The 16,087-nt window shown below is 36.3% G+C and overlaps 1 protein-coding gene across 14 annotated transcripts in view; it reads right to left on the reverse strand.

Moving 5' to 3' along the window:
- Wdpcp (WD repeat containing planar cell polarity effector) overlaps nucleotides 1-16,087 on the reverse strand; it is a 521,998-nt gene that overhangs the window by 440,659 nt on the left and 65,252 nt on the right. For 4 of the 14 annotated variants that reach the window (XM_071601626.1, XM_071601625.1, XM_071601627.1 and 1 more), the window contains one exon: nucleotides 12,405-12,568. The exons of 7 other annotated variants lie outside the window; for them this stretch is intronic. In XM_071601626.1, the coding sequence (XP_071457727.1) occupies nucleotides 12,405-12,410 (6 nt within the window). In that variant the 5' untranslated portion in view covers nucleotides 12,411-12,568. Of the gene's footprint in view, nucleotides 1-6,610; nucleotides 6,696-8,008; nucleotides 8,072-12,404; nucleotides 12,569-16,087 lie in introns of those variants that run through there. 3 more of the 14 variants (XM_071601629.1, XM_071601632.1, XM_071601630.1) reach the window with 3 other exon arrangements.

Consider the following 16,087-nt stretch of genomic DNA (forward strand, 5'->3'; position numbering starts at 1 on the left):
AGAAAAGACCAAATTTAAGATTTATCAGGATAGATGAAGGCACGGAGCTACAAACCAAAGGAATGCACACCTTTTCAATGAAATAATATCAGAAAACTTCCCAAATCTAAAAAATGAAATGGAAAATCAAATCCAAGAGGCTTACAGGACCCCAAATGTGCAAAATTACAAATGACCCACATCAGAGCACATTATAATGAAAATGCCTAGCATACAAAATAAGGATAAAATTTTAAAGGCTTTGAAAAAAAATCTGATTACATATAGGGAGAAACCAATTCAGATCTCAGCTGATTTCTCAACCCAGACCCTCAAAGCTAGGAGATCCTGGAATAACATTGGATGCCAACCAAGAATCTTATATCCAGCAAAAATAAGCTTAAGATTTGAAGATGAACTAAAAAGCTTCCATAAGAAACAAAAATTAAAAGAATTCACAATCAGAAAGCCTGCACTTCAGAATATTCTCAACAAAACATTCCATGAAGATGAAATGAAAAAAAAATTAAACAGTGAAAACCAGTAAAAGGAGAAACTACACTAAAGGAATAGTCAATTAAAGGGGAAACTAATTCAAATTAAAAACTAGAAATCAACCAAAATGACCAGGAACACAAATCATATCTCAATAATTAAAATTGAACATTAATGGCCTAAACTCACCAGTCAAAAGACATAAACTGGCAGACCCAACAATATGCTGTCTCCAAGAGACTCACTTCATAGGCAAAGACATCCACAGACTGAAGGTGAAAGGATGGGAAAAAACATATCACTCATATGGATCACATAAACAAAAAGGGGTTTCTATCCACTAAAATAGACTAAGTTATATAAGCTATATAATTGTAATTATACAATTGTAATATTACCTTAGTACATTTTTAGCATCTGTAGAGTTGGCGGGGTTTTTTTTGTGTTTGTTTGTTTAGTTGTCAATGGATCTTTACTTTGTCAACATGTGGTGCTGAGGATTGAACCCAGTGCCTCACATATGCTAGGCAAGCACTCTACTACTGAGCTATAACCCCAGCCCTGCATAGCTTCCTTTCCTTGATAGCTTCCTTTCCACTGATATTATTATTATTATTATTTGCTTTTTTCTTGATTAGACTTGTTAGATTTTTAACAACTTTTAGCTGTATTATTTTTTAAATTTCACATATTTCTGCTCCTACTCTTATTTTTCCTTCCTACTACCTAATTTGAAAATAATTTAATTGTTAATGTAGCTTATTTCTTATACAAATACTTTAGTTATAAGTGTTCATCTGAGTACCATTTTGTCTCAGAGATTCTGATATTTTAAGCTTTTATTGTCACTTAGTTCAAAGCACTTTTTATTTACTTTTCCTGTGCTTTCTTCTTTGATCTGGGAGATATTTATAAGTGTGCTGTTTAATTTTGAAGTAGTTGAGACATGAGGGTGGGGTTCAATATCTCTTAAGGTGATTGATTTCTAATGTAATACATCATGCAGGAAACACAGTATGCACAATTTCACATTTTTAAAATTTATCAAAACTTATTTTATGACAGAATATAATCTATCTTTATTAATTTGTCATTTTTGTGTATAGTTTTCTATAAATAATAAGTAGGTCAAGGTGACAGTTAAGCCTTCTATAATATTACTACTCGAGGGGGCTTAAAGTCTCCAAATATGATTGTAGCTTTGTCTTTCTAGTTTTACTAATTTTTACTTCATGTATTTTTAAATTTTGTTATTAGGTACATACACATTTAAGATTGTTATACTTTCTTGAAGAAGTTACCCTGTTATAGTTAAGAAATGTTCCCATGTTCCCATTTATCTCTGAAAATATTTTTTCTTGAAATTTATTTTATATTAATACCTCTAATTCAGATTTCTCATGATTATTTTCTCCTTCTTTTGCTTTTTTGCTTATTGATGTATTGATATTTAATGTGTGTGACATATATATAGAACATATTTTTTGATTTTTTACATATGTTTAACATCTATACCTTTTAATTACAATATCTAGTTCATTTATATTTAAATTAATTATTGATATTTTTGGGAAAAAAGAACATCTGACATGAAGGTCAGTGGAAAATTTGGTAAATGATAGATTTCATAACGTAATATTTTGGAAAATAGTTTGAATTGTCCTGCTGTCAGGCTCAGAGAGAAGATTATTGGAATGCTTTTGTTACAATTGTTCATTCTCTCACTTATCATATGATAAACAGTACCAGATTTATTTTATTGTTTGTTAACACTTTTTTTGTATATATATATATATATATATATATATATATATATATATATATATACACACACACACACACACACACACACACACACACATACATCATAGGCAATCTGTTAGGTATCCCATTATGCTTTTAATGTGAAATTCTCTAACAACAAATAATGCTTTTTTCATATGCTGATTTGCCATTTGATTATCCTTTTCAATGAAATACCTGTTTGTATGTTTTGTTAATTTCTAATTGCATTATTTCTGATTGTTGAGTTTTCCAGTCTTTGTATATTTTGTAAACAAGTATGTGTATTGGAATTGCTTTCTCACAGTCTATGGATTGCTCCTTCATAAATGATTTGACTAAAAAAGTTTTTTAAAAAAGTATCACTAGAGGACAGAGATTAAATTATGAATTCAGAGAAAAGTGTGATAACATCCAACTGGTTAAGATCCAGATTCAACATGAACAATTATCAACTCCTTCCCCATAGGTGAACTGCAACTTCTCATATCAGACCAATTCACTCAGATCTCTGTCCACTGCACTCAAAATGTAGAAAAACTCACTTCCAGAGCCACTAATTGGGAAGATACAGATTAGGGAAGAAATGGAGATACAGGGAGGGGGCCTGGGGTGGGGATATTACCACCACCCCAAGAATTAGAAAGATCTGAAAACTTTTCCCAAAAGCCTGTTATATAATTTGACCCAAACATGATTCATTGGGCTCAAATCTCATTAGGACAGCATGCTAAATACTTGGGATGAGAAGAGAAAATTATCAGTCTGAATCAATTGGTCATAGCCAAAATAATCATCTGGTTCTTTGGTTCTCTAAACAAATAAGTGTAGGGGAAGCTCCTACCTGTGACATTCCCAGCAGATAAGAAGAATCTAGCAATTAATTGAACAAATATATTAGAGAAAGTTAAAAGTAAATGAATCATGTTTTTTAAAGGTATATATTTAAGTATTCTCTTGAACTCCCCAAAGAAGACCAGTTATAAAACATAACCCTTAAAAATATTCTTTTGTAGATGAAGTGTGTGTACCAGCATAGGCATTAACACATATATGATTGGGGCTGGGAATATACTCTACTCAATTGGTAGAGTGTTTGCCTTGCATGCACAAGGCCCTGGGTTCAAGCCCTAGCACCACAAAAAATAAATCAAAACACATTCTTGATTATTTTCCTGCTTTCTTTTCCCCCAATAGAGAGCAACACAACAGTTATCCCAGTCATTCCAGCTCTTGTGAAGCTTTCCTTCCCCCCATCACCTTTCTTTTTTAACACTGGAAATTTTATTTTGATACTTGAATATTATTCTGTCTTATAGTTTGAATTTATACTTTAAGTCACTCTTCAATAACTCATGGAAATAACAAACAACATGTAAAAAGAGATTGCTTTCTATATGCTTCCGAATATGGTAAACACTTTAACGTTCCAGAGACAAAATGGGACAGAGTGGACAGAGTTGTTCAGTATTCAGGGCAGCGGCCAGAAAAGGAGATCATGGCGGCAATAAGTCTCACCACTCATGAAATTGACTTACCGGTTGCTGTGTGCAGTCAGTTTGTATGAAGCTGCCTACCAAAGAAGGCAATAGGAAACAGATAAGGCCTTGAAGCAAGGACTTGACCAATCACCAGCTTGTTCAGGGACTAGATTAGATAACCTTACATCCTGCAGGACCAGGATACTGAGCTGCCATCACAGAACTGATAAAACTTGTTGGTGAACACATTTTAACTACTGACAATAAAGAAGAAATCTATTTTTATGCTGGCACATAAGAAATTTATACAATCTTTGTTCCATGCCAGATTCCTGTCACAGCTCCTAAAACTCTGTTACAGAGCTCCTAAAACTCTTAACTGAATGATAAAAATGTCTTTTGTTATTCATAAAAAGCCCCTTTCAATAACATCTGAGTTGATGCTAACCAGGAGATTTAGGATCCCTAGACAGCCTTAGGATGGGACTAGTCACTAGAAAAATTAGAGGATTAGAAAGTTGGAACTTTCAGTGCATGCCAGCTGACCTCTAGGAACTGAGGTGAGGGAGATGGGTGGCCTGCAGATTAAGCTCTATAAAAACTCTTGAACAATGAGATTTGACAAGCTCCTGGATATGTGGATGTAACTGGAGACTGGAGGGCCTCAAGAGAGCTGGAATTCCTGAGCTGCCTTCCCTAGTGTCTTGTTCTTCATTTGGCTGTTTGTTATCTTTTATAATATCCTTTATAATAAACCAATAAGTAAAAGTGAAGCATTTCTCCAAGTTCTGTGAGCCATTTTAGATAATTATTGAGCCCAAAGAGAGGGGTATGGGAGTGTAGATTTATAGTTGATTGGTCAGAAGTATTGAAAGCCCAGACTTGTGATTGGCATCTGAAGTAGGAGTATTGTTGTAAAATCAGCTTGTAGGATCTGACACAAGGTGAATGGTCTCAGATTTGAATTAATTTATAGGACATCCAACTAGTATCTAGAGAATTGGAGAATTTCTCCATGTGTGAAAACCCCACAATCTGATGTTAAGTCTTCTGTGTGAGCATGTAAAGTAATAGAGTATGTGCTCCCCCAAAAAAGTGAATTTAAATTTTCTATGATGATGAGGAAGATGGGGATAGATGTTCAATGGGGAAGTTAAGATGTGCTACAATTCAATTCTTGTTAGGGAGGAATACAGAGGTATTAATCAACTTCATCTTTTAGGGAAAATCATAGTTGAGCACATTATAAATTGAAGAATAGAAATATAATCTGTGTCCAAACTAGAAGAGTGGGTAAATGGAACTCAAAATAAGATGGCAGAAACACATTCAAAGATACCATTAATCTCTATAAATTAAATTCACCTGATGTTTTATCAGATTGGATTTAAAAATCAAATTATAAACTTCTAAAGATATACACTTCAAAACAAAATTACACAGAAAGGTTGAAAAACAAGAGATGGAAGGAAAAAACAGTGCAAAGTGAATACAAACAAAAAGAAGACAGTTTTTTCAGGTACTATTAGACAAAATGATATTTTCTTAAAAATCAGTAATATACAAAAGGAATAATTAATGTAGGGAGTGTGTCAATCGTAAGCTTACGGTGTACTTGACACTATAGCCTTGAAATTTATAAAATAAAAACTGAATTATAAAAATCAATGAAAAATTCATTCAGGAAACATATGTCATGCTGGGGTGGGTGGCTGAGGAGAAGTTAATGAATGGGCTATGTACAGAGGTGTGTACAGGACTGATGTAACAAGAAGAGCTGGTAAGACACCAAAGAACTAGCAAAAATGACAAGCCATTACTTCCCAGGCATAACAGAACAAGGGAGGGAACAATATTGGATGAATACTGCAGCTATGAAGGAGAGGCCATTCAGAATGAGTTATAGCCATACAAGATGGCAGGCAGAACCCTGGGAAAGGGGAAGGTGGATAGAAGGGAGAGAGGATATTCTCTGGCCTCTTTTCCTGCATGTGCTCTGGTATGCTGGCACCAGACTCACCAAGAAAATGTGACTGAAAACCAGAAGGCAAGAAAGTAAGGCAGAGAAGGACCAAGTGTGGATATAATAAGGCCAATGGAGAATAATAAGCACAAAAATTATAGAAAGTAAAGTTAATATAATATTATTAGAAACTGATGATTAAGTGACCAAACATTAGTCCAATACAGAATATTTGCTCTGTATAATTAACAAACTTGATATAAAAGACATGAGATAAATGTGTGGAGAAAGTAGGGGGACACACAGAGAGACAGAGAAACTGCCCCCAACAGATAAGTGTATACATTTTTTCTGAGCATATTTGCAATGGAATATTTTTAAAAGTCTGTCATGAACTACGTCACAAGAGGATCAAATGGTGAAGAACTGATTTACATAAAACACAATGTAATTTAATTAGAAATCAGCCTTAAAAGATAGATTTTTATCTGTACTAATACAAACTAATCTCCAAGATGTTTTTGAAGTGAAAATAATAACATATGGTGGAATTTTATCTATATTGTACTAATATTTGCATAAAAATCATTTATTTTTAGTTATATATGCATGGAAAATATCTGGATACCCAGGAAACCATTAATAGTGGTTGCCTCTGGGGTGGAAGGATAATTTACCTTTTTTTTCCTTCCTGTATTCTGAATCATTTATACTCTTACTAAGAAACAGAAAAACAACAAACACAAAACTCTGGACTTAAAAATGCTTAATAGAATTGAGATAAGCTATCCTCCATTTTTTTTTTTTTTTTTTTTTAAGATTCCCTAGCTATTTGGTAGCATGTAGGATTTTAACCAAGATGAAAATAGCTGACATTGCTCACCTGGTGCTGTGCCAAATTTCCACTTACCTACTTTATTGATTTTTTTCCTACATAAAAAACATTATTGACTCCACTGTTTCTCTTCCCAATGACCCCTCCACTGAGGTGAATTCTGAAAAAATAAAAGTTGAGCTCTCAGACATAAATAACATTCCTGAAACCTCTGAATATAAATGCTGTACTGTTCTTTGAGAATTCATGCTAGGGATGACAGTCATTTATAGAGTGGTTAAACAGAATCAATATAGAGGGCAAATAAAATCTTCAGAACAAGAAACTAAACATTAACACAACCCATTGAAATGGATGTTGAGAATGGAGCATCTAATTTTTTTTTTTCTCCTTTTTCTGAGATAAGGGGTGGAAGTTTGGCTCTGTTGCTCAGGCTGGCCTCAAACTCATGATCCTCCTCATTCAACTTCCCCAGTAGCTAGGAATATAGGCGTGGACCACTGTGCCCAGCTAAATTACTCTGTACATTTTTAAGGTGAATATTCCCTAGTCAGAGACAGTTAACAGTTATCTGCCATACCTGTCATTAACTTGGAGTCTGAAATGTCAATACCAAAATAATATCTCACCTGACATTTCAAGTGCTAATAGGAACATTTGAACAGAAAATCCTGAGGCACACAATAGTTCTTTAACAGGCTTCCCTATACACGGCAGAATCTACTTTGAAGATCACTGTTTTTACAATTCAAACACTGATTCAGATACAGAAGTCAAGGAGAATTGGCCTGACTACCTAAATAAAGCTGCCACTCAATTGCTTGATTTATTCAATTACAAATCTATGAAATGACAATTAGTGTTCCTGATCTGTCCATTTCAGAAGGCTACATTGAAGGGAGCTATTCTAGCAATTTATATAAGCCAGATAAAGGGAATCCCTCTCCTTCCTCTTTTCCTTCCTTCCTCCTACCCTCCCTCCCTTCCTTCCTTCCTCTTTCTTGTGCTAGAGATCAAATTCAGGGCCTTAAGCATTCTTCACCACTGAGTCACATCCCCGGTCTCATTCTCTTTTTAAATTTTTAAAAATATTTTTGTTTTAGTTGTAGATGGTACAATACCTTTTATTTATTTATTTTTATGTAGTGCTTAGGATCAAACCCAGAGCCTCACACTTGCTAGGCAAGCACTCTACCACTGAGCTACAACCCCAGCCCTTAAAAGTCATTCTTGATAACTTCTTATTTTCTACAACAAACTAGGCAGCAATTCTTATCAATTCTATCTACTAAGTTGTCTCTGGAACTTGTCTTTTATGCTCCAAGCCTGATGCCACTGAAGGCAAGTACTTGTCCAGGAGCTGCAAAGTGCTGGCTTGGGCTGGTTGGAGTATGGGCAGCTGGCAGAGCCACCATGCCAGTGTGGGCCTATGGCACAGTGAACCAGGGAAGAGGCAAGCCAGGGCATGCCCACCTGTCACCCCATGGTAGACATGGTGCAGCTCTGAACCCCCAAGCATCCACAATCCAAGGACCTCAACTTCCTGCTTCCTCACAAAGGAGAAAATGAAAGTAAGGCAGACCTGAAAGGAAGTTAAGATTCAAGGATTAGCCAATAGCGTTAGTACTTTTTCAAACCCTGATAAGTGCAAATTTGGACCAACAGTGTTGACCTGGGTGCTATATTAACCCCTAGACTAGCACACTTCGGCAGTGACCTGCTATCAGGCCCCCTGATATTCTTCACACTTTCTGTTCTTCACTACTCCTTTTACTCTTGCCTTCCATGGTCCTGTGAATTTCATTCCTCAGATTTACAAGACAATAACCTGGAAAGAAGTTGGTGAGGAGCTGCTGGAGTCTGTTGAAACACTGTAAATAGCCCCCCCCGTTTAGGCCTGCAATACTGAGGGCAGTAACAGGCCATTTGGTAGTAGTGGAGAAGAATCCAGCTTTGCTGGCTTTGACCTTCAGAGCTGACTCTAGTAGGCATCCCCTGCTGTGTTTAGCTGCTAACCCTAAAAGAGACTTTCTCAGCTGCAGAGGCCTGCAGCTTGCATAGGCCCCCAGCCACCAACAGAAGCAGACAATCGAGTTTCATATTAAACTCTGGTTTCACCACAACTATCACACAGACGATCTGGACTCCATTCTCTCCCACCTGGACCACAACAGCAACAGCCTCCTTCCTGACTCCTTGTGTCCCCTCTTGCTGCTTCTAATTGATATATCATAGATCAGTTGAAGTAATCTTTTTAAAAAATGTAAATCTTAACAAAACAAAACAAAACATCCCATAACAAGTAACTCCTGGCTCTGGCCACAGTAGCCTTTTAGTTTCTTGATATTGACAGGCTTTTTCCTACTTCTGGGACTTCCCACCGCCATTTCCTCTGTTCATAACACTCTTCTTTCCTCTACCTTTCATGTTGAGCTAATTCCTTCTCACCCTTCACATTTCAGACTATATGTCATTTTGTCACAGCTGCTTTCCATGATCTCTCCGCTTCCTTGATGTGGTCAGGTTCTAAACCATCTAAGAATCTTATAATTTCTTTATAACCCTCATCATGATGTTAATTAGGGGATTCTAGAAAAGAAGTTCCGTGTTGGAGTTCATCATTGGTTTGTAGCTCCTCACATGATGCTTTGCACATAGTTGGCATCCTGTAGATGGTTGTTGAATTATGGCTGAGTGAATGCATATTAAAGCCAATTTGGACTGAACCCAAGTTTGACATACCTACCAGCTTCATCTGGAACCATTAGTGAGCCCCACCTCTGGCCCCACCCATTGCAGTTTTACTCACCAGGAGATCTCAGCAAGCTTCCAGCAAAGCTGAAGCAACATGGATTATAAATCCTTTTATGAAAGCATTCTTATTTTTCCACACTCTTTTTGTTTGATTACAAAAATAAATATGCTCACAAGGAAAACAAGTTTCAAAATATTAAAAAAAAGAAAAAGAAGAAGAAGAAGAAGGGGAAATCCCCCCATCATCTCAACATTCAGAAAAGTGTACATTTTAAATCTCTGGCAAATCTGCGTCATTTCAACTGACTTGCTACCTGTGTTTCAATTTGAAATTCTTTCATCTTTAACTAACAACCATAGCTTGTTTTGTCCTGCCCTACTTGAGAAATTCAACGGGACATAAGTTATAAAACCCAAAATACAGGATGCTGACTAACAGAGGAAAAATTATTTGTTAGTCTGTTATAGTTGTTCATTGTTATACTGCAATTCTTGCCATAGATTAATCTACCTGTCATGATGGAGGTGGGGAGACTAAATATGCCTCATTTCATCTATGGTCTTTCCATTAAATTAACAGACTTAAGAAAATGGCAATAAGTCCTTTTTCTCCTTTCTCTTCTCTAACCTTTTTTGTTTGTTTGTTTGTTTGTTTGTTTGGTGGTGCTGGGATTGAACCCAGGGCCTTGTGCATGTGAGGGCACTCTACCAACTGAGTTATATCGCCAGCCCCTCTCTTCTCTAACTTTTAAAAGGTAAAAATATGCACTCTTTGAAAGAATCTCATCAATAGATTCCACTGTAGGTCACATTTCCTAAGGAATATCTCTACTTGCCAGTTCTCCTACCTCTTCAGATTTTATTGTCATTTAACCAGACTGTTTTCATCCTTTTATTTATTTAAATTTTTTTTAAAGAGAGAGAGAGAATTTTTTAATATTTAGTTTTCAGTTTTTGGTGGACACAACATCTTTATTTTTTATTTGTATGTGGTGCTGAGGATCGAACCCAGCGCCCCACGCATGCCAGGCGAGAGCGTTACCACTTGAGCCACATCCCCAGCCCTGTTTTCATCCTTTAAAAAAAAAAAATCACAATTTCTCTATGACAAATTTAGCTTCAAAATAATAAATGAAATAAAATAATGCCGATGCTTATGGGAGCATGAGAGATAACTATAAAAACTTAGGATATGAAATCTGTGTATCTGCAAAGATGTAGAAGACTAGACAATTATGGGGCCAAATTTAAGAGTCAAGCCTTTTGATAGTAGCATAAGGAAATCCTATTGCAAAGGAAGGCAACAAATTTTAAAAGTCAACCAGCAAGCAATTTTAGAAAACTGTAGCTAGTAACACTAGCCTTTCTTGTTTAAGAAACTCAATGAGAAATTTGTCACTGCAATGAAGAGCTCACCTCAGCCAGACACAGTGAGCATAGAAACAGCTCTTGAAAAATCTGTGCAGAGTGGCTGAAACCAAGGGAAGACCTGAATAAACCCTCTAGCTTCCTTTGCTTTTAGTTATTTGCTCTCATTTGACTTTAAAAACCACTAATTTTATAGGTCATGCAGTTGAGCAATATATTATTAGTCTCCCACTGTAGCCTGGGGTTATGATGATAACAGTTGCCTAGGTTACTTTTCAGGGACTAAAGCCAATTTTGACTATTTGTGACTGTACAGGTGTCTGATGGGTAATTTCACTGATGTCAAGAAACCAAAGAACTCCACCCTCAAATCATGTTAAAGCCACCATTTTCTGAACACACAACATATGAAGAGCTATGAAGATTTATTATGCATACACAGAGCAGCTTGTTTTTATGGGATAAAGATTACTTCACTTTTCCTCACCACCACTTGCCTTTACCCACACCTTAGACCACCCTGCTTCTTTATCCCATAAGCATCCTTAAACTCTATCTGGGGAGGCAGACTTGAGTCTTGCTCTCCTGGCTCCATGCTTGGCCACCTAGTAAAGAAACTCTTTTTGGCAAAACTTATTTCAGTGATTGGCATACTGTGCCATGGGCCTGGTTTGGAAATAGGGCAGCTTGTTTTTATTTCTAGGACTTGGGCTATCAGCCTGGAAGAACAGCTTTTATACCCATTCTCCTCTAGAATTTTTTTTTTATTTTATTAGTTATTGATGGACATTTATTTATTTATTTATATGTGGTGCTGAGAATTGAACCCAGTGCCTCACACATGCTAGGCAAGTGCTCTACCACTGAGCTACAACCCCAGCTCCATCCTCTAGAATTTTTTAAATAACCTTGTAACATCTTTTTTTTTTTTTTTAGATGTTGATGACCTTTACTTTATTCATTTATTTATATGTGGTGCTGAGAATCGAACCCAGTGCTAGGCAAGTGCTAGGCAAATGCTCTGCCACTGAGCCACAACCCCAGCCTTTGTGACATCTTTTTACTCACGAAAATCACTTGCTTTCAAATAAAATCAAGCAATTTAAAGAAGCTGAAGTTAAAAGACCCTCCTCCTCAGTACTGCAAATTCCAGAAAATAATAATACAGACATGTACTGTTAAAAAAAATGCATGTACTATTTTAAAAAATGCAGGACCTTCAGAAGAGCATCTGCAGATACAATGAATGTACCTTATAACATCTAACTATGCACAGAGATATAAGCAGCATAATAACAAAATAGGGAAGAAGAAAAAAAGTCAGAGGCTGTTTCATTCTTCCAGCAACTTTATAGCATTTGGAGTCTAGTAGGAAAATTGCTCCTGACCTACCCTGAGTGTATATGAACAAAGAGAAGTCTTGTGTGACTCCTAGTCACAAGAACTGGCATAGCAGACACCAGGGCCTGGATTTGGGGGAGAAAGTGAGGAGCTGAGGCTCATATTTAAGGAGGTATTCACTCTCAGGGCTCACCCTGCTCTTGCATCTTTCTGAGAAATGAGTGCCTCTTTAAATCTTGAGCCCCCAGCTGCTCCTCACTCCCCTGGCCCTGGTCTGGGACCCTGTCAAATGCTATGAAATAACAATAATCATCCATATGATAATTACTCAAAGTAATGCCATATTCTTAATTTTATATAAGTCTTACAACAACCATTGGAAGGAGATAAACATAAATATAATTACCTTCATTTTACAGATGAGGAAATGGAGACTGAAGGGTAAGTGATTTGCTCAGTTATTCCACGAGCAAGGAGGGTACCAATACTGGAATGTGAGCCTTCTGACTTGCATGCTGCTGTTCTCTACTCAGCCCTCTGCTTATATGCCACTCATAGACAGAATTCTGTCTGAATTTCAAGGAGATGACTGTTAGCAGATGTTAAAGAAATTTTCAAAATGCAGTCTCTTGAATACAAACTGAAAGCACTTTGGAAGTTACAGTAAGCTTATTTTTCATATAACGATTCATCCAATCTCTACTTAGAACCAGCACCAAGATTTATATATTTCTTCCCTCTCTGACCCCAAATCTTTAATCCATGCATTGTAAGAACATATGCTAACATACTTGATACAACTTTTGAGCAAGACTTAATTATATCTTTCTAAGAATCCACCCATGTTATCCAAATTCATGATATTCTCTTCAGTATAAGGTCTAAGTAAAAATCAACCATATTTGACAAAATGATATTTTTCTTTGAAAAAATATGAACTAAATAAAACATTGACTTGGAGATAATGTGATTCAATGTTGTTTAACCTAGTGTTATCACAAAAGGCAATATCTACATAGAATTCTGGTTATATATAAATGATTTTATTATATTATATTTTCATTACATTATATTTTTCATTAAAATCTGTATGAAATATATTAAAATGTACCTAACACCATTTATAATATGTCAGACAAAATATTCAAACATTTTTTAAGTTCTTGGGGAGTGGAGTAGTTCTATGAAAAGTTCTTTGATTTTAAAAAGGTTGTGTTGTGGGGGAGGGTGAATAAACAGACCTAGCCAGGAAAAGTGGCCTGTCAAAGGTCACTCAGTGGCAGGGCGGACTACATCTCCTGATCCCCAATTCAGAGCTCTTTCCCTGAACTCTGCTTCCTCCTGATAACATATCAGGTGATTTTGCCTTCATGATAAAAGCAAACCAGAAATATTGCACAACTCAATTTTCTATTTTCTTACTAACACACAAAATAACTTTCATTAAAGTTCAAGTCATTAAAGTTCAAACCTTCCTTTCCCACCAGATTAAAGGCATGCAGAAATTTTAACCAAATATCTACACAATAGTTAAGTTTCCTATGTTACTTTGTGCAATGGAAAAAACAACAACAACAAAAAAGGTTTGCTGTGGAAAAATAAAGATCACAAAGAGGAATTATAAATTTGTGTCATATTAAGGTTGCTTTTTCTTCCTATGTCTGATACCTAATCTTGTGTTGTTTTCTTATAATACTAAAACTCATCAAACACGATCCAGGCTTATTTTTCCACCCGGTCTTTCCTTGACTTTATTTGTGCATAAGTGGGATTGGGAGAAAGAAAGAGCTCTTCTCCCAGGCAGAGGACACAAGTAGCTCTGTGTCTGTGGTAAATAAGGTGGAGCAGTTTCAGAGGCTGAGGGAAAGTGGAAAAAAAAAGCAACTGTGCCCACAGACACTCATACGCATGAATGTCCCAAAGGAACATTGTAAACTACCTCATTCAATCTTCACAAGGCCCTTAGGAGGTAGGAAAAAAATCATTATTCCTAATTTCTAACAGGAGGAAACTCATTTGCTAAGTGACTGTTTCAGATCATGCTGCTAGGACATGACAGAACCAGGATCTGAACTGAGGCTGTCTGACTCCAAAAACCCACAGGGAAGAAAATTTTCTCCCTTCTATTTCCAGAGGTTGGTTTACTATTCCTGCCCATTAAAATAGAAAGGGATATGAATGAATGGCCAGGGCTGTTTCAGGGACAAGTAAGCCCCTAATGAGGAAGAACCCTAGAAGTATGTTTCCCAATAAAGTTGCCAGGAGACTTTTCATACAACATAAATTAACCATTTAAAATAGTACAGTTCAGCAACATTTAGGATGTTGACTATGTTGTGCAATCATTACCTCTAGTCCCAAGACTAGTTGTAACCACCCAAAAGGCAGCCTGTGAAGGCAACCACAGTAATGCACTTTTGTAGAAATGCTATTAGGAAGTCTGGCAAAGTAGACAAAAATGACACAAAAAATTCCAGTGGAATGGCAAGAAGTGAGAAAAAGCAAACTGAACAGAAGAGAAACCAAATAGTCCTTAAATCTTATTTAACAAATACCTTGTTGAAAGATTATAATGCATATAATGTACTTGTGCTGGAATGTTGAATACTGTGGGGGGATGTAAAAGTAGCTTTAATGAATTCCATCTGCTTTTGGTCTTCACAAGGGCTTGTAATTTAATGAATTTAGTTGTGTCATACAATGTACAAGGAAAGGAAAAGAAAAGTGGGTCTAGAGAGAGAAGGCATAAGATACCAAAAGAATAGGACAGGAAATGCATTTGTTCTCTTTAGATAAAAAAAAAAAAAAAGTCTTGTGATTGGACCCTGATGACTTCAAGACTAAAGAGCAGAGAAGTGCCAGATAAGCTGCTGAAACATTAAGTGAGTCCTTTCTTTCCGGAGGGAATGAGGAAATTGAGGAGACATTTAAGGCCTTGTGGGACTGTGGGTCTTTATGGTGTGAGGTATGTAGATCCTCTCACAAGAAAGTATAGGCCACGTCCAAGAATCAGGGGGAACATTTGAAAAGAGGGATAATGGGAGGATAGGTTTAATGACATCATTTCATAGCAGGAATGTGAGCATTTAAAACATCAAGAGAGCCCAACTTGGTGGCACATTCCTATAAGCCTAAGCGGCTCTGGAGGCTGAGGAAGGAGGATTTCAAGTTTCAGGCCAGCCTCAACAACTAAGTGAGGCCCTAATCAAATTAGCAAAACCCTGTCTCAATTTAAAAAAAATTAAAAAGGGATGGGAATATGATTCGCTGGTTAAGCACCTCTGGGTTCTGTACTAAAACAAAACAAAACCCATCTAGTGAATGAGTAAAATGAGCTGGATATCAACAAAGTAAAAAAATGGGACATAAAAAAGGCTATGACAGAATTGAAGATATAAAGTATATAATAATGATATACTCAGAAAAGGAAGAAAATGCAAAAATTAGAAACCAACCTTCAATTCCATTGTTCAACATGATATAGCTAATTTATGCCCCAAAAAGGTGATAAAGAAGGTTATCAATGAAATGTGAAGTTTGAGAACCTAATGATTAATATAGGTAATTATCAAAGAACTCTTAGAGGAGATTCATAGGTATAAAGGAATTAATAATAAACCTGAGCATTAAAATAATCTTTAAAAGGCTTTAGGAAATAAAATAATAAATGTAACTAGTTAATATGAAGGAAAATATAAAACAGAAGTGTTTGTGTGTGTGTGTGTGTGTGTGTGTGTGAGTGTGTGTGTGTGTGTTGTACCAGGGATTGAACCCAGGGGCACTTAACCAAGGTGCCACATCCCCAACCATTTTTTATATTTTATTTACTGACAGAGTCTTGCTAAGTTCCTTAGGGACTTGCTAAATTGCTACAGCTGACTTTGAACTTGCAATCCTCCTGCCTCAGCCTCCCAAGCAGCTGGGATTATAGGTAGGTGCCAGGTGCCTGGCCAAAACAGAAGTATTTTATAAAATGTTTTACTTAACAAATGATGGTTACACAATAAAATTATTCAGGATATGGGCAGCAACCATTGCATGGACTATGACTAAATGTTTTTGGAACCACTTAGCCAAGCTTAGGAGAAA

This window comes from Marmota flaviventris, chromosome 14, assembly GCF_047511675.1.
Source record: "Marmota flaviventris isolate mMarFla1 chromosome 14, mMarFla1.hap1, whole genome shotgun sequence".
In the NCBI taxonomy this organism is placed as follows: domain Eukaryota; kingdom Metazoa; phylum Chordata; class Mammalia; order Rodentia; family Sciuridae; genus Marmota; species Marmota flaviventris.